This window comes from Takifugu rubripes, chromosome 10, assembly GCF_901000725.2.
Source record: "Takifugu rubripes chromosome 10, fTakRub1.2, whole genome shotgun sequence".
Taxonomy (NCBI): Eukaryota; Metazoa; Chordata; class Actinopteri; order Tetraodontiformes; family Tetraodontidae; genus Takifugu; species Takifugu rubripes.
Genome location: NC_042294.1, coordinates 10,828,368 through 10,847,110, shown reverse-complemented (window position 1 = coordinate 10,847,110; position 18,743 = coordinate 10,828,368). Strand labels below are relative to the sequence as shown.

The 18,743-nt window shown below is 51.2% G+C and overlaps 1 protein-coding gene across 7 annotated transcripts; it reads left to right on the top strand.

Moving 5' to 3' along the window:
* Positions 1–2,493: 2,493 nt before the first annotated feature.
* On the top strand, positions 2,494–17,462 carry rnf152 (ring finger protein 152). 7 transcript variants are annotated; one of them, XM_011608130.2, is made up of 2 exons: positions 2,494–2,633; positions 15,284–17,462. In XM_011608130.2, exon 2 carries the CDS (start codon positions 15,385–15,387, stop codon positions 16,015–16,017), a length of 633 nt encoding a protein of 210 aa, XP_011606432.1. In that variant the 5' UTR covers positions 2,494–2,633; positions 15,284–15,384; the 3' UTR covers positions 16,018–17,462. The 7 variants fall into 7 exon arrangements, with proteins under 7 accessions (XP_011606432.1, XP_029698556.1, XP_029698554.1 ...); XM_029842696.1 differs by lacking the exon at positions 2,494–2,633 and adding an exon at positions 2,948–2,966; XM_029842694.1 differs by lacking the exon at positions 2,494–2,633 and adding an exon at positions 14,536–14,587.
* The last annotated feature ends 1,281 nt before the right edge of the window (positions 17,463–18,743 follow it).

The window sequence follows — 18,743 nt, the reverse complement described above, 5'->3', positions numbered from 1 at the left end:
TGTGTGTGTGTGTGTGTGAGGCGCAGATAAATCCTGATCCTCTAGAGCAAAGGAGGATGTGTTTTGTTGCCACGCGTCACTCTGACAACCGAATAGAAAGCAACAACAAGCAATTAGAAGCTCTGCAGGAAGCTTGGACTGAGGGGGGAGGACGTGGGAGGACGTTGGAGGATGTTGGAGGACGATGGAGGACGTGGGGGACGGGGGAGGACGTGGGGGACGGGGAGGATGGGCCTTCCTTTGATTCAGCCAGGTTTAGTGGCTGGAAATGCTTCATACAGATATGATCATTTTAACACTCTTTAAGACTCTTTAGGACTCTTTAAGAATCTTTAAGAATCTTTAAGACTCTTTAGGACACTTTAAGACTCTTTAAGACTCTTTAGGAATCTTTAGGACTCTTTAAGAATCTTTAAGACTCTTTAGGACACTTTAAGACTCTTTAGGAATCTTTAAGAATCTTTAAGACTCTTTAGGACACTTTAAGACTCTTTAGGAATCTTTAAGAATCTTTAAGACACTTTAAGACTCTTTAGGACTCTTCAAGACTCTTTAGGAATCTTTAAGAATCTTTAAGACTCTTTAGGACACTTTAAGACTCTTTAGGAATCTTTAAGAATCTTTAAGAATCTTTAAGACTCTTTAGGACTCTTCAAGACTCTTTATGAATCTTTAGGACTCTTTAACACTCTTTCCTTGTCTCCAAACTCAAAGTTTCCACTTCAGAGCAAACAAACGCCACATTTATTCAGCAACGGAGTCAACATCAAATGCACCAAATGGATCCGTTGCTGTGTCCTCCCACCACCTGCCTGTTTCTCGTGGGGTTTGTGTCTCACCTGTGAAGCTGAAGGTGGGTGAAACATGAATTTGGAGAAAGAGGGCGGAGCTTTAGGAGCTGTCTGTCCGCCTTCATCTTCCACGATCCTCCCGTGTTGGTTCTTCTGGTCTGATGTGCGGAAGGTTCCTGCTGTGTTGGTTTAGCCCACAGCGAGGACGGGAGCACATCCTCTGCATGCTGATGAATCCAGTGCCGGTCAGATTATTGTGCCCCCCCCCCCCCCCCAGTGAGTGACAGGCCTGACAGGCCGGACGAGTGGAGCACACGCTGCTTTAATTACTCGCCAGCGGCTCGACCGCACGTGGGCGGACGCGACAAATATGGATGTGGACAGACAGCAGAAGAGGTCCCGCGGAGGGTTTTTCTTTCTCTCGATGCAGATTGAAGCTGCTGTCTGTCGGAGGAGGTTAAATAATTAAATTTAAAAAGAAACGAGCAGAAACATCCCACCAAAAGCAACACGAACTCGTTACCTCGATGCAACATTTGTTTTAAACTTGAATTAATAAAAAAAGTTCAGTGTTTCTCCTGAAGTTAAGCTAAAGGTTAGCGTCTCGCGGTGCCGCTGCAACATTTAGCCACCAAAAGTCAAGATTAGCATTTCACAGGCAGCTCGGTTGCAGCGGTAAGATTTCCCATGATCCCCCAGGAGCCCGGAGCGCCATCAGGCGTTCAACGGCTCCTGGGGTGAGCTGCCATTTAAGAGCCGGGATGCGTCGCGAGATTTAAATTCATGATCCTCCTTAATTAAAGCAAATATATATGAAAGGCTGCGAGGTAGCAGCGCTCAGGCCGGCAGCCCAGGTGTCTTCTGGGAGTTGCAAACACGTGTAAATATAACATCCTCGAGGCTCCATTTTTAATTATTTAACCTAAAAACGTGAGGCGGCCCCGACGCCGCCTGTGCAAAATGAAATGGCTTCTGCTTTTAATTAGATTCTGGTTTCTGAAGATCGGGCCTGAAACTGCTTTTCAGAATAAACCTACAGGTGAGTGAAAGTTTAAGTCGTTTCACTAAATAAAACAAGTAATGAACCTGATGGACTTGATGTTTAGGGGCCTTGAACTTGAGGCGGAGCCTGCTGTGGTCCCAGAGGTGCCTGTTATATGGTTCATTTATGCTAACCTTTGACAATTGTGTGTATTGTGCGTTATTGCTGAAGACCCCCACAAGGGGGCGCTACTCATCAGTGACAAAGAGATTTCTCAATGTCCAGCTAACGATCAAATCTGCCCTTCAGGAGAAATACTTATGCGCATGTAGACCGAGAGAGGCTTGAACCAACAACCTTTGTATCAGCCCTCTACCGCCCGTCACAGCGATGTTGTTCCACGCGTTCCAGTGCACAAAGAACGTGGTTTTATTGCTGGCGCCACCCTCTGCAAACATAAAGTCCCGCGTGAGTGCAGGGACCCCAGAGGCACGTCAGGGTGATCCAGAAGGGCACCGGGCACCGCGGGCGGCCCCTCTCCGCGCGCCTCTGTCGCAGCTCCGTCAGCGGCAGCGGTGCGGCAGCGCCTCGGTCCCCCGGATCCAGCTGCTCATCTCCGACCAGACATCACATCACGTCCCCTCCCGTCTCCTCCGGCGGGGTAGGGTGGGGGGGGCGTCTCCACGGGGAGGCAGGGTCAGAGGGGGAGGGGCTTGTCCTCTGTTTTTGGACGCGGAGCGAGAAAACAGCGCAAACACGCCGCCCACCATTCAAGGCGAGGCGCGCGTCAACAGTTGCGCAACCGCCGAGTGGGCTCGGATGAAGCGCGGAGAGGAGCCGCAGGAGGAGGACGACAAAAGGTGAGCTGCACGCGCCTCCTCTGCCCCGCAAACGCCAGGTTGGGGTGCGCGCGGGCTGCCGGAGGGGTCGCGGCGCGCAAACTTGCTTCCGCGAGGAGGGTTTGCTTTGATTTCAAAGAGAAGATCAACATCCTGTTTGGCTTTTGTTCGTGCGCGTAATTTCAGCGGGGCTGGATCGTCCGAGCCGCGGCTCCTTTTCCCTCCGCGAAGGCGTTTAAAAATGTATTTTCGATTGTTTTAATGTGGAGGGTTGCGCAACTGGGGCAACGGACGCAACTTTCACGTCGAGTTGCGTTGCGGACACGTCTGAATCCGACTTCAGATCAGCTTCAGGTGTGAAACATCGTCCGCGTCTCCTCTTGTTCTGCGTTCAGCAACATTCGCCCAAAGGTTGTCGGGTTTAATCTCATTGTATCGAAGTGTTTTATTACATTTTATCAGCTGCAGCTTCATCCACCATCGACCCTGGACTCAGTTCTGGAGGATTATTGTGCAGGAACCAGACTTTATGCCAGCCTGGTTTCCTGCTCCTCCAGATGTAAATCCTTGCTCTTTGAGCCCCCCCCCCCCCTCATTATTAGTAGTCCAGATATTTATGGCCACTGATTGTTTGCTCACAGCTGTGTTACAGCAATCTTAACGCTCAAGGACAAAGCAGCAACGCTGCAACCGTCTGATTGTCCGTTGGTTCTTCTGTGGTTGGTGTGTTTCAGGGAAAAAGCTCTGATTTAAAGGACAAAACGGGACAAGTTGGGCTCAGCTGAGCTACTAATGTTGCTTCAACAACTGGAGCAACACTAAAACTAGCGGCAGCAGGTGTGATGGAGATGCGAGAGCAACAATAAAGGTCCTGCTCGGTCCTCTGCTCGGTCCCCTGGTCGGTCCTCTGCTCGGTCCCCTGGTCGGTCCTCTTCTCGGTCCTCTGCTCGGTCCCCTGGTCGGTCCCGTGGTCGGTCCTCTGCTCGGTCCTCTGCTCGGTCCCCTGCTCGGTCCTCTGCTCGGTCCCCTGGTCGGTCCTCTTCTCGGTCCTCTGCTCGGTCCTCTGGTCGGTCCTCTGGTCGGTCCCGTGGTCGGTCCCCTGGTTGGTCCTCTTTCTGAGGGCGATCTCCTCTTCCCCGCTCCTAGATTTTGTATTTGTGGATCGGGTCACGAGGAGGACATCGGAGACCTGTCGTGTGATCCGGGGACCGTCAAAGGGAAGGAAAATCATACGTCTGCTGCATATTAACGCACGACATCCTGCGTGAACGAACATGGCGATGAGGGGCTGGATTAGCACGTCGGCCTATTTGTGAAGCGGCTAATGTCACGTGATATCAGTAACTGCTGGAGCCGTTGTGAAAATTAGCTTCTGATTCTTTTTAAAAGGTCACTATTTAACTGCTACATGTGTTATCTCAAAAGCTGCTGTTTGTGAAATGGCAGGAACATTTCGGTCTCCTCAGTTCATCCGGTAAAAGTTACTTATTTTCTCATCAGACTGCTGTAAAATGGAGTTTGAGGCTAAAGTGGGTCTGATAAGGGAGTCGTGTTTTAAAATGCTCTGTCAGCAGTGAGCGCGGCTACTTTTTATCACGGCGATTGAAGCCGCGGCGTTGTGCGGCTCCGGGAAGCTCTTCCAATCAGAACACCCGATAAATAAATATGACAAGATGTTCATTAGCAAGATCGATGCGTTCGCGGTGACCTCAAACGGAAAACGTCGCTCTGGCGGAGGATTCGCAGCCTTCCGGAGTGGATGATGTGTTTTTGTCCTCCGCCCGTAACCTGTCCGGCTTCATACATCAGTTCCCTCTTTATTGTCTTTCCATTTTCCCACAGTGCACCTGTGCCAGCTCCTTCATTAATTCCGCGTCTCCGGAGACGTCGGCGGCTCCGCGTCCGCCGTTTCCCTCCGCTTCATTTGCATTTTGGCTCCACGTGGCTGCTTGAGTGTTTTCTGGAGTCAGGTGGCTAATTGGCTCCCATCTGTCCTGAAAAGGATCTTTGGCAATTTGTGCACATTGTTTTGCTCTTTTTCACTTGGTTGCTCAACTTTTTGTTGCAACAAAACAACGTGATGACTTGCAAAATACCTGTGTCTTAACCCTCTACGTTGCTTATGTTGGGTTAGCCACGCCGCCATGGACGCCAAACCCTTTTAGCGTAGCAACTTTGAGCTCGTGTAAATGTGTTTCTGGCCTCTTTTCATGAGTTTGTGGACTAAAAAGCAGAAAATGCTCTGAAGTTATTCTGCTGCTCCGTCGGGTGTGAAGGAGAGATGAAATATCGCCGCCGTGCTGATGCATCACTTCCTGATTCTGCAGCTTAAACAAAGATAACGTGCATTTGAGGTTTTCATTTCACAGGACTCTGAGGGCAGGAAGTGGTCTAATGGAGCAGAAAGAGGAAGTGACAGGAAATGCTTGAAATGCCAGTCTGTTTACGGGCCTTCGGTCCTGTGGCGTCCTCAGGAATCTCGCTATCTCATCACCCAGAACAACTAGTTCCAGATTACAATTCCATGGCCTGTTATAATGATTAATTTAGCACAGCAGTTCTCAACTGCTGGGTCACAGGTCCTTTCTTGATGGGTCACGGACAGCTGGGAAAAAAAAAAGAAATAAAATTTAGTGCGCAGTCGATGTTGGATATGTCATTTTAAAAGAACTCCAGACTCGTGCAACCAGCTCGGCGCTAGTCGTGCTAACGACCGTTTGATTGATGCTCACTTCAAGTTTGTGTTGCTACGGAGTAAGAAAATGAGGGGTATTTAAAGTGTGGATTTTTGTTCACTGGGGATAATACGGGACAGAAACGCCCATGGTGGTTCGCAACCAAATGACCATCGGGCATTATGTTTGAAGCTAACTAGCATAAGCTATATTTTTCCTCTTTAGATCACTGATTTTGGATGTAGGTGCATAGTTTATACAGCTGGAAATGTGTCTCTTTTCCCCCTGATTTTCCCAGCTTGGATGTAAAAACGTTCTCCTCACTCGACAGTATATAGCTAGCTAGTGCGAGTACAGGAGCTAGCTTCTGGCCGCTCGTATTGGTCCTGTTGTGATTATTGATTAGGACACTAACGTTGTTTTTGGTATTCATCCGCACCAACCTGACCCTGACTTTTTGGACTTGAAGATGGGCAATTTTAGCTAACGGCTAACTTCCAACGGCTAACTTCCTCCTCATCGCTCTGCCTTCCTGCTGCTTTATTCATCGTTGTCACTTCATCTGGGAGGTGATGAATCAAATTCTAAGCTCTCTTCCTTTCCGAACGCTTCCTCTCAGACTGCCGCCTCGCCGGCCTTGACCTTCCGTAACGAGGCGAGGGTTCCGTACCCGCCTGCAGGGGGATTCTCCTCCACACAAGGTGAGAAAGAATGAATGAGCCGGAGACCGGAATACTGGCTGCACCGCTGGCAACAATTTAATTTAGTAAGAAAATGGGATTAAATGATGAGAAGATGAGGTTTAAAGCGGCGACAGAAGGGAGACGATGAAATGTTGAGCTTCAAGGTTAAATTCAGACAATTTCCGAGGCTTCGGAAAACCAAGGAACTCTAACAATGGAAAAAAAAACGTCCATTTTTAAACTTCAAGTGTAACGGACATCTGACAACATCCCCCCCCCATTCCAATCAGATTACTTTAATAGGATTACTTTAATCTGATAACACTTGTTTACAGCCGACACGCCGTTAGCCTTTCCTTTGTTGTGTCTCTTCCGATGAATGATGCCGTTATTCCCGTTAGACTGGGATGGATAGCTCTTTGTTAGCTCTTTGTTAGCTCTCTAACGTCTGATGCTGACGGATGATTTTGGTCGTAACTCGGCTCCAACTGCCGCTTCCCTCGAAGCTCCTCGGCGGTTCCAGCTGTGGTTTCCCGCCTCCGTCACGTCCTCACGCCGTGGCGTCGATGCCTTCGGAGCGCCGTCTGCTGCGGCTGTCTCCAAACAGCCACTCACCTGTCTGAGTGTGCAGACAGGTGTGCAGGAACAGGCTCCGGTCTGGGCCGGGGTCGGACGCACGCCACGCTCGCCACGTTTGACTGCGTCCTCTAAAATCTCCCCGTTTATTCATGAAAACGTCGTTTTTTTCCCCCTCCTGGAATTAGAAAATACTGTATCCATAAAATCAGCCGTAGTCATAAACGAAACGCGTCAGATGTAATAAACCTCAGCATGTGTAATAAAGGCCAACATGTTAACAGCGTGTCATAAACGTCGTAAATGTTGTAATGGTGGACTCTTGGAAGTGGGCGGGGCCACAGGTAAGGTGGGCGGGTCTTTGGCATTTCGGACAGGTGACATCGGACACGTGGAATCGAAAATACGGGTCGGTATTTCAAGAGGAAGTGGTTTTCCGGGCGTAAATGAATCTTTTATTGGGAATAAAGGGATAAAAGATGGAGTCTGTTGGGAAATGGCAGATTAAAGCGCCACGGATGCGCTTTGATTCCGGGCTCTCGCCGCCGTCTGCCTGTGACGTGCGAAGCATCGGCGAGACACCTGACCCAGATTCAATCCCGACATCTGCGGCCCTGCCGACTCACGCGCGGCTCCATAATTCATCAGGAATACGGGATACGATCCGGGACCGAGGCTGTTCAGGAACGCCTCGCCAGAGGACCTCACCAACCAAATATTCCCAGACTTGTAAATCTTTACGCCGCGGCAGCAATCTGAGTTTCCCGTTGCCAAGGCAACTAAAAGCACTGTTGGCTAAATATAAATGATATTAGCCGCTGTCGGCTAGCATACTCGGCTGTCAGCTAGTGCACCACTGATGGTGGATAATTAGCTTTCAGGTGAGCGACCAGGTTGGCTACTTCCTGGCTGAAAGCTTCTTCGGTGGTATTGGTGGCGTTCCAGTGTAAAAGTGTGTGAATCGTGTCCCAGCATGCTGCGCTTCAGTGGTTCTGGCAGGCTGCGGACCCCGGGGAGAGTTGCTCGTGTGTTTTTAAGCCCGGGAGACTATTGGTGTTATTTCCAGGGTGACCTCTGCGTCCGACCCCGGCGGCGCCGCGTTGTGACTTTAGGCGAGCGGAGTCGTAGCAGCGGCGCTGTGATTGAGACCTTTTCTTTCCGTGCGCACAAGGACACAAACCCTGAGGGCAGGTGGGGCCTGATGGATCTTTGGCCATGAGCTCCGGCCCGGAACGACGGAGGGAACAGAGACGAACGTGTTCGGATTCGGTTATCAAATCAATGACGCCTGGATTAGACGTTTCATCCGTGTTTCCAGGTTTCTTTGTTAGCAAAACTCGGGGGAAGGTTGCGTTCCAGTTGGTTGTCGAATCCCACGTAATCCTTTTTTAACCTAATTTGACCTAGTTCTGCTCAAACGTACTCGGATCCTCCTCCTGCTCCTCCCGCTCCTCCTGCTTCTCCCGGTCCTCCTCCTCCCCCCACTCCTCCTGCTCCTCCACCTGCTCCTCCCGCTCCTCCTCCCGCTCCTCCTGCTTCTCCTCCTCCTCCCGCTCCTCCTGCTTCTCCTTCTCCTCCCGCTCCTCCTCATCCTCCTCCCGCTTCTCCTGCTCCTCCTCCTCCTGCTCATCCTCCTCGTCCTCCTCCCGCTCCTCCTCCTCCTCCCGCTCCTCCTCCTCCTGCTCCTCCCGCTCCACCTGCTCCTCCTGCTCATCCCACTCCTCCTCCTCCCGCTCCTCCTGCTCCTCCCGCTCCTCCTGCTCCTCCCGCTCCTCCTCCTCCTGCCTTTTTTGCATCACCTGTTTTGAAGAATCAGTTCAGACGTTAGAAAACTGGGCCGCACGCGCTCCTCCTGCTCCTCCTCCTCCTCCTCCTGCTCCTTCTCCTCCTCCCGCTCTTCCTCCCCCCGCTCTTCCTCCCCCCGCTCCTCCTCCTCCTGCTCCCCCTCCTCCTCCTGTTTAGCCCTGTCTCAAAAGGCGAATCCGTCCGTCCCGGCGTCCTCGTGAGACCTCGGTCACGGTGGACTCTGGGACAGCTCGGTATCCCACAATGCATTTCACCCCGTGCAAATGCATTTCAGAAATAGCAAATCCAGTTGAGGCCTCACAGTGCAGACGTCCACCAACCCCCTCCAGATCCCGCTAGTGCGCGATTACCTAGCTTCCCATGCTAACAGCGCTAGCTGGAGTCGTCTCGGGCTCGTCACATTAATGCGGAACAAAGAGAAATCCCATTAATTGGATCGTCAATAGATCCACCTCTGCAGGACAAACACGGCTGCCTGAGCAGCGGCTTAATCGGAACGCTAAACGTCATTAAAATTCCGTGGCGCTCCGCCGGCACCGGACCGTTTGCACCAGGTAATGAGAAAAAAGCCCCGAGGATGTGTTTGCCTCGGTGCTCACCAGCATGCCGGAACCCGGTAATTAACTGCCGAGCGCCTGAATGACACCGCAGCCGTTTGAAGATAAACAATGTGACTTTCCAGGATTTTTACCCCCCGCCGGGATGTTTCCTGGAGGAAGCAGGAAGTCCTGCGTGTTCCTGCTAACGCCGTGTGTGTCTTCGTTAACGTTCTTCGCCATTTACATCGTTGTCACGGGGCTGTCGGCGACCTTTAACCTCCTCCAGGAGCAGGTTATCAGGTTATCGCCCGGAGGAAGTCTGGATCCGTTAAAGACGGATTCGGAGTCGGAGTCGGCCGAGACTTGTTTTAGTTTATACAATGAAGGGATGAGAGAACTCGCTGAGGAACCTCACTCGACTCCTTTAGATGACAGGGAGAAAAGGCAGAGGACGATGAGGAGAAGGTGGAAAATGAGGAGTGGGAAGGGGAAGAGGAGGAGGAAGCTGCGGAGTAAAAGAAGGATGGCGAGGAGGAGGAAGAGGAGGAGGAAGAGGAGGTGAAGATCACAATTGACCTTCAGCTGCAGATGTTTGATCAGAGAAAATTAAGGTCAACTTCTAGAGACCGTGTGGTGACGCCTTCCCGAATGCTCCCGCAGGTAACCGGAAAGGTTCAGGTGGGTCTGGAATGGAGGAGTGGGGTTAAATTTGTATATTTGGGGCAACGTTACTGAAATTCCGAACCTTCAGGCGTCCTCTGGATGTTCCTCCCTCCCTCCGGTAAAGTTGTCTGAGATCAGTCTGGCAGCCTGAGCTGAAGTTGGATCAAAACGGGCGTCTCGGTTTTCTCGTTGTTCCAGTTGACAGCAGCAGCGTTCCCATCCGCAGCATTCCCTTCAGCAGCGTTCCCATCACCAGCGTTCCCTACAGCGGCGTTCCCATCAGAGGAGTCAATTAATAGATCATCAAGTTTGTTCTCGGTTACCGTCTGTGACCGTAATGGTTTCAAGCTAGCATACATGAGGTCACCTGGATTTACCACTTCCTGAACCACAGCCCCCCCTCCTGTGAAACGGTCGGCTAATCCGCGCTAAGTCGCTAAGCTAGCGCCGTGCTTCTCATCGAAGCCTCTCGAATTGATCGCGCCCTTGTGCGTCTGACGTTTCCTCTACAAACACCCCATCGGATGTCAGCGGCGTCGATTAACTCCACAGGCCTCATCAGAGCTCGTTATCGTGCCAATTAGCACTCCAGCTGCCGGAGCCCTGGCAGTTTAGCTTAGCACCAGATGTTAGCGTTCCAGAGTCCGTCCACACCTGCGCTGCTGTTGGGGGTGTGATAAAGGAAACGGGGAAAAGTGTCACCTCAGGAGTCGATGTAACTTTATATCACGGTCTGTTACCAACGAGCTTGTCCCAGAAGATTGTTTCTGTTTTAGCCACCTCAAAAAAAAAATTCCCAGATTTAAACCTCAGCTGCTAAATAGCTAACTCAGACATAGCTTTTCTAATGTCTGACAGCATGACGGTGAAGTCTAGCGCACGTTGCTAGCTTAGCTTCACGTTGCTAGCTTCACAGCCCTGCTGGATTAGGCAGCTCAAACCAGTTTGTCAATTTGAGGTTTTGCAAGCGAACATTTAGCAACTATTTTAGTTAGCATCTTCAGCTTGATTTCTTGGCACAGGTTTGACTAATTACTAGCTTAAAGCGCAATAACAGAACTCTACAGTATATGATCGGTTTTCCTCCCGCTAACGTCGGCGTGGAATTGTCTCTCAGAGGATCCGGGAGAGACGTGGATCACACAGACGTACCGACAGGTGCATCACTTACCTGTGATCCAGGTTGGATCCCGACAAACTGGAGCTTCTCTCCTTTTATCGGAGGCTTTGATCTGCCTCGCCCGAGCATCCGGCGGCGCGTCGGAGCGGCCAAGATTCCCTCTCCAATCTGTTACCTACAGCAGGCGCGCCTTTGTGGAGGAGCGGCCAACAGAACCCATCAGCCGGCGCCGTTCTGATGTGTAATCGGTCTCACGTGGGGGCTGCTGAATAACCTCTGTAATCTGCCGCTAACATGTATCCGCGTTTTTCGGCGGCGGCGCCGTTATTGCCATGGTGGGGTCCCGCTCAGCTGTCGCACATGCGGCGCTCCAGATAAGGCCCGGGGGATTAACTGAGCTTAGATGTTTTGCTGCGCCAGGGGACATTTTCTGAAAGCGGCGTATTTTAAACGAGGAATTAACGGACTGGCGTTCCTCCAGGGGAGGGGAGAGCGAGCTAACGGCGGCTACCGTATGTTCACTGTTCCCAAACCAGCCTGGTGCGTTCTCCAGAGGGGGAACAAACGTTTTAGCATTCGCAAGATCTCGCTGCCTTGTCTTTGATGTCGGTCCGGCCCTTTGATGTACCGGGTTCCTCCAACCTGCACTAATTGGACCTGTTTCGGTCCTCGCCAACCGACCATTTCTGTGACGGACGGGACACGCTTCTGCGTCTCCATCTTGGTTTCTGCTGCTGGAGCTAATTTGCTGAGCGTCCGCGCTCGCTGTCGCTATGCGGTTTGTCCTGATGGATTCGGCTCAGGCGGTTCTGACCCTCCTGGTCAGTACCGACCCATCTGTGATGCCGTCCTGGCTGAAACATTTGTCTCCCGTCTCGCTGCAATAGACGAGCTGGTCCGACGCGCGTTTTTCCTCCAACACGCTCAGTTTTTTTGATCGCTAACGCCTGTTTCCTGCGGTTCCGCTGCTCATTTCTTCACTTTTACCATTTAATTTACAACTTTGGAAGGAGGGATTAAAATGTTTAATTGGTTTGAGCTCGGTGGATTCGGATTATATTGGAATGTTTTTTACTTCAGTACTACGGTGATGAAATTAGGAACCGAAAATGATTTTCATTTGCATCTTTTTAAAAAAAAATAGTGCTATTATTGTAACTTTTATAGAGGGTCTGTGAGGTTATTAGCTTAATCTTCAAAAATGTAGCTAGCATAACTCCTTTTCATCAGTTTTTTTATTAGTTTGTTCATTATACACCTTAAAATAACTTGATAAAATGATCATTTTTTTTCACTAGCTATGGTGGATTTAAAAAAAACAAAAAAAAACGTTAATAGTTGTGTTGCAGTTGTGCATTTGGCAACAACATTAAATTAGCTTCAAAGCAAAGTTATTTCCTAATGTTGCATTTTTTACATCAAGGGAAAATAAAACTGAGCCCCTGGAAAAGTTGCTCCGCTGAAGGCGTGTCTGAGGTTCTGGAATTTGCGGACAAATGGGTTTAAACTTGCGTTTAGCCTCGGGCAAAAATGTAGATAAACACAGCTTCAAGTTAACGCCAGTCGGAGCTGTAACGAGTTTGTTCCGCCTTGTTTTTGTGGTGGGTCGCTGTAGTTTAAGCTAGTTCTAGCGTACAAAGCCTATATTTAATTGTACTTTAATTGTGGTTGGTTTTAGAAACACTCACAAAGAGGCGTCGCCTCTCTTTAGGAGAAAATACCTCTTAAATATTTTTTTTTTCCCTTCGGGGTCAATAAAGAGAAAACAAGAAAAGCAGGTTGCTAAAAATGTTGAATGGCAGCTAAACCGTTTGTTTCTGGTTTGAAGGAGTGGCCACATGTTCTCCTCATCTTTCTGAGGTTGACTCGCGGAGGTGAAGGATCCTCGTTCTCCACGCCACAGCCATCGTCTCTTAGCAACATGCTACATCTCCAGCCGACTGGCTCATGAAAGCGTTAGCTCGCGGCGTCGCCTCCAGTGAGGCGCTTTAGCTGAGATGCTGCGTGCGACGGAACTCTAATGAGGCGGTTTTCCACCCAAAGCTGCCCCCCCCCCCCCCCACACTTCTTCCTGGATGAACATTTACCTGCTGTTCGCCTCAAGAAACCAGCAGGAGCTGCTTTGAGTGACACCTGTGCGGTTCGCCGGCCACCAGGCGCGAATGCCCTTGGGTGCCCTGGCTGACGCGGCCATGCTAGCACGTGTAAGGCCGCGGCTGCACCTTTTCGCCGGCCGATATTGCCGTAATCGGATCCCTTCAGCCACCGAGGTCCAACCGTCAAAACACCTCCGGACCGGCGCCGCAGCTTTTCCTCATAAACGTGTGGGTTTTCTTTTTTTCTCCGCTGGATTCGATTGTGTCGCCGTCTCTGCGGGAGACTCGGATTCAATCAGGGAGTTGAGGCGTTCCAATGGCGGCGAAGCTTCGCCTCATCCGAGGAAATGAGGCGAAGCTCTGACACAAACGGCTCCTGGCACGAGAGGAAACATCACCTGTGAAGCGTCGGGACGCCGGCGGACGTCCCAGCGGCGTCTCAACAGCCCTCGTTTGTACGTTCCAGATTAATTAAAAACGTGGATGCTGTTTGAAGTGTGGGCGGTGCCGCTGCACTCCTCCAACTCCCGTCTCCGGGATATTCTCTGACTTTGGGCCTCCAGCGGGATGGAAATCAAGGCTTTGATCTGCTTTGAAATGTGCCCTGGCGAGAGCTTTCATCAGCGACCTGGTGGTTCTGACGGAGGTTCTGACGGTCGTCCACATCCGTGCCTGCTGTCCTTTATGTCCAGATGAGAGACAAATATTGGCTGGAGAGGCGCGCTGAATACATCCACCTCCGCCCGCCTGTTGGGCGGAGTTGGGATTTGTGCTGTGTGGCACCAGTAGGGACGAGCGAAGTATCGGAATCGTATCGGTAGCTGGTCCGATACCAGCCACGCTAATAATGTAGATGACTAAGCTAAGCTACAAAAGTCGCGGCTGCGGTTGTTGCTAACTAGCCCGACCTCCAACGTTCTTGGGCTGACCGCGTGGAGGCGGTCCTTGTTCCGTTACCGTGGCCGACCAGGAGGGGGCGTCGCCCACTGCTCCTTTCTCACGTTTCCGACAGTTTGTCTCATACCAGCTGGGCTCCGCGTGACACGTTTAACGTAAGAGCGCCTAAAAATAATGGCGTGCACGGGGCCGCTGTGCTGCACCTGCTCGGCTCGGGCGCCACGGTTGCATCATCGTCTGGCTGACGCTCCGGAGCGCCGCAAGCTTTGCAGATTTACATCTCGCCCCGGCGCTCACAGCTCGCCTCGTCCTGCTGCTTCCAGGTAGTTTGTCATATAGAGCCGTGTGTGTGTGTGTGTGTGTGTGTGTGTGTGTGTGTGTGTGTGTGTGTGTGTGTGTGTGTACTTCAGGCTGTGCAGGTTATTTTTAACTTCACTCTGCTGGGACATGCGAACTTTCTCCTCAGCTCATTGTATGGTGGCCCTGCAGGGAAGTGTGTTTTACAGTTCTGTGTGTGTGTGTGTGTGTGTGTGTGTGTGTGTGTGTGTGTGCATTCCAGGGTGTGTGAAGTCACACGGCTCCATTCTGACCTTCCCTGTCCCGCCATGACGTCACATTTTGCTTCTGTGGAAACGATCTCCATCTTTCGTTATTATTCTATGTTGCCGTGACAACAGTTGGGTCATGACCTTTAAAAAAAAACATGCTGTTGCTAGCTAGCTGTTTAGTTTCCTTTGATGTTTTACATCAAAGGCGGCATTAGCATCATGCTTTTAAGATGATGTAGAGATCTAAGCTGAAAGGATCCTTTTATTCTACAGTAGCTGATACTGGTTGTTACTAAGTTACTGGTACTACTAAAGTTACAGGTACTACTAAGGTTACTGGTATTACAGTTACTGGTTCTTCTACAGTTACTGGTACTACTACAGTTACTGGTTCGTTTACAGTTACTGGTACTACTAAAGTTACTGGTACTACTAAAGTTACTGGTACTACTAAAGTTACTGGTTCTTCTAAAGTTACTGGTTCTTCTACAGTTACTGGTTCTTCTACAGTTATTGGTACTACTTGTTGGATTTAGAAGTAACTCTGTAAATTAGCGAGTTTTAGCTAGCGTGTTTTATTGGAAGTCACGGTCGACTTCATTAGCTTTTGTTGTTAATTCCCACGTGAACCCGTCGTTCTGAGCCGGACTAACCAACCCGTTCCTACCAACCCGTTCCTGACTTGGTGGCTGGCGGACGCACATTTTAGCGCTTTGTAGCCGTTGGCTAACGCCTAGGTGATGTCTGTGGCTCCTGAAGGAGGACGCGCGTCTCCTTCGTGTCCAACATGTCCACCGTCATTCCAACCGCTCCAGATGTTGAGCAGTTCCCAGCAGGCCTGGCTGCACAGCTGCTTTCTAACCATCAGCGATTGACGACCTCTGGGCGGCGCCGCGCCGGAGCGCCCCCAGGAGACGTTAGCGCGCGTGCAGCCGCAGGCCCCATCGATCATTCCAGATCGACTTCTGTTGCTTTGTCGGCTAAAACCGGCCGCGGCTCCTCAATGATTCCACGTGTGGCCGCGCACGTTTTCCCCGGGACGCTAACGTCCGCTGTCTTCTGTTGCAGATGAGTAGCCGCGCCGCCGCCGCAGCCTGACGACCTCGCCGCAGCCGTTGACCCCCCCCTCCCCCCCAGCCGCCGTGGAGCCGCACGCCCGCTTCGAGAGCATGGAGACGCTGTCGCAGGATTCGGCCCTGGAGTGCCAGATCTGCTTCAACTACTACAGCCCCCGGCGGCGGCCCAAACTCCTGGACTGCCAGCACACGTGCTGCTCCGTCTGCCTGTCGCAGATGAGCAGCACCCAGAAGGAGATCCGCTGCCCGTGGTGCCGCTGCGTCACCAAACTTCCGCCGGGCTTGTCCGTGTCCCAGTTGCCGGACGACCCGGACATCATCACCGTCATCGCCATCCCGCACGCCTCCGAGCACACGCCCGTCTTCATACGCCTCCCCAGCAACGGTTGCTACATGGTGCCGCTGCCCGTCGCCAAGGAGCGGGCGCTGGGCCTGCCGGGGGAGCTGGGGTGCCGCTTCCTGCCCGGAGGGCAGCAGAAGGGGGTGACGGTGCTGACCATACCCGAGCAGCGGCCGCTGGGCCTGGGCATGTCTCTGGAGAGCGTGGGGATGGAGGCGGGCGAGGGCGAGAGGCGGGGGCCGGTGGGAGGAGGCGGGAAGGGCTCCACGTGGTCGGGCGTGTGCACGGTGATCCTGGTGGCGTGCGTGCTCCTCTTCCTCCTCGGGATCGTCCTGCACAACATGTCCTGCATCTCCAAACGCTTCACCGTCATCTCCTGTGGCTGAGGGCCGTGGCGGACCCCCCCCCCCCAGCAGCCCCGCCCCCCCGTTGTGGACCGTTGTTGAGGGGGGGGGGCAGCGGACTCTCCTGCGGGAACTGTGGAGCGACGTTGATGGACACGGGTGAAAGGAGGAGAGCCGTAAATGTTCTGCCGTTTTATCCTCTTTTATAATCCGCAGACACAAAAACACGAATGTCCGACATCAAAGGCTTTCCTGGACCGTGGCGGGAATTTCGGGAAATTCCCTGCGGGCTGCTGATGTGACTGACGGGACACTCGGTCGGTGTTTGGAATGCTTCTTTAGTCTGTGGTTTGTCGTACGTCTGTGATCGTGTTGTCGAGCTGCGTATTTGCTCTAAATGTGACGTAAACAACACAACAACCAGTTTCTGTCGTAAAAGGGTGGTTCCATCCGGCTAGCAACGAAAGCTATTACAGGCTAGTCTCAGCGGTGTAGAACAGATGTCGTCTTATTTTGAATGTGGCAGGAATCCTTTAAGCATGTAGCAGGATGTTAGCCGCAGAAACTGTACAGAACGAAGGGGAAATATCGATATAAATGAAAAAAAACAACTTTGTCTTATTTGCTTTAACATTTGTTTTCTGTCTGTTAGCTGTAGCTGTTGAGCTGGGATGTGATTAGTTTACATTAGCATACGCAGGCAACGGCTACATTAAATCTCACATATAGTTAAAACATATTTACATCAAGCTAAAGGGTTTATTCACCCCTCAGAAAAATGGTCCCTTCTCACAGTTTGTTTATTTCTCTTATTTCTCTTTCGTGCAGGACTAGCATTTGCGCTAAATGCTACACACTTTAAAACATCTAAATGCAAAAGCTGATTTTCAAATTTAAGTCATTGAAAGTAAATATATGATTGAACCGGACTGGCAGAAATGTTGTTAATGGTTTTTGAATGTTAAGTGACTCGGGCTAACCGAGTCCTTGCGGTTCATTTCTCGAGGCTAAGCTAATTCAAGCTAACCGCATCACGACATTCCCTGACTCCGGACTGCTCTGTGATTTACCCCCAGCGTCATGCTAACACACGTTCTGCTCTCGCATTGATCCGTCCAAGCTTCTGGCAACATTTCCACCTCATAATTTAACTTTTCCCTGCGTTCGTCAATATTTATGCCTTCCCAGGACCCCCGTGTGGGACCTCTCATCGATTAGTCTCACTTCTCTCCTCGACCTGCTGACCTCCATCCTTGGATCTCCAGCTTTGACCACCGGCGGAGGCGTCTGTTTCTGACTAATTAGAGGCGCGTTTCTCTTCCTTGAGGCGGTGGCGAGCATCCCGTGTGCTAACGTAGCGCTGCAGCGTGTAGCGCTTGTAGCTTCTCTTCACGTCTGTAGAGGTAAAGACTTGTGTACCACAGCAGGATGTTCTGTCCCCTTTTTCAGATGCTTGTGTTAATAAATTTCGACGTTAACTCATGAAACTCGTCACTATTTCTGCCCTCGTTCCTCTGACTTGAGGTCACGTCAGCGTGTTTTTCCCAAAAAAATTCCAGACTGAGAAGGTCTGTGGACGAGACAGGAAGCAGAAACCAAAATATCGACTGGAACCTCGCGATTCTTTCCCAAGTCTTGATTCCGTCTTCCAGTTTGTGTCGCCATGGAGATGCTCCCCCCCCCCCCCCTTTTCATTGTGAAATATTAAACTTTGAATCGGGAAGCGTGGATCTCGGCAGTCTCTCAGTCCGAAGTGTTTTATACGGGTGATTATGGAGCTTTTGAGCATGAGCAGAGCCTCGATTTATAGAGATTAGCTCCCCTGAAATGTTGTTTTCCTCAAAGAAATTGACTCCAGTGGGAGATAAAGAAGCCATTTCCTTGTCTTGTTATTTACTGAAGAGCCGTATTTCATGGTCGGGAGAACTTGGCTGCCTTTGTTTACCCTCAGGAACCTCTTTTCCTCTCCAATATTTATTGATATAGCATGAACGGAGGTAATTAAGGCTCCCCGGGGAGCATTTTCAGGGGCTGAACGCCTCAATTCTTCACAGGCCGTCGCGGGTAATGGACTCGAGCGCGTTCGCGCCGCTTCTAAACACAAATCAACCGCCACCTTCTCCACAGTATTAAACCAGGTGTGGTCCACGGGGGGGGGGCAGGTCACAGCCTTTACTGCTGCCCACCACCAGGGGGCTGATTTAATTCTGCTTCCTGTCTGGAGGCAGCGTTGGGCGACGGAGTCAAAGCAACCTCGATATTTCAGCTCTTAGCGCGCGGTAGCGTAAATGTAGCGAATGTGACCCTCGCGAGCGCCGTCGGCGGAGCGGAAAATCAATGCTGGGATCGGTCGTTTGAAGTCTTTGATGACAGGTTAATTAGCCGCCGCACGCGTGCGCGTCGCTCGCCAGCTGGCGTCCGGGGCTCGGAAACGGCCGCGTTTGCATTTTCGGCGTGTCCGACGTGCAGCTTATCAATCAGCAGCCGCTCGCCAGACTCGGACGTGCGAAAGCGTGACGGCGTCGCCAAGGTCACCGATGGCTGTTGGTCTGAACTCCCACAACAGCCAATTAATATGCTAATTTAACGGGTAAAGAATAATTAACGGCCGTTGCGTTCCAGGATGTCGGCCCACGTGTGAGAATCGACTGCTGGCATCAAAATTCAAACGCTTTCGGAGGTTTTTTGTAATAATTTATGTTCTCGTGTTATTAATCTGTCACCGCCACTTCAAAGAAGTCGATCCTGATCCGAAGCCAGTAATCGGA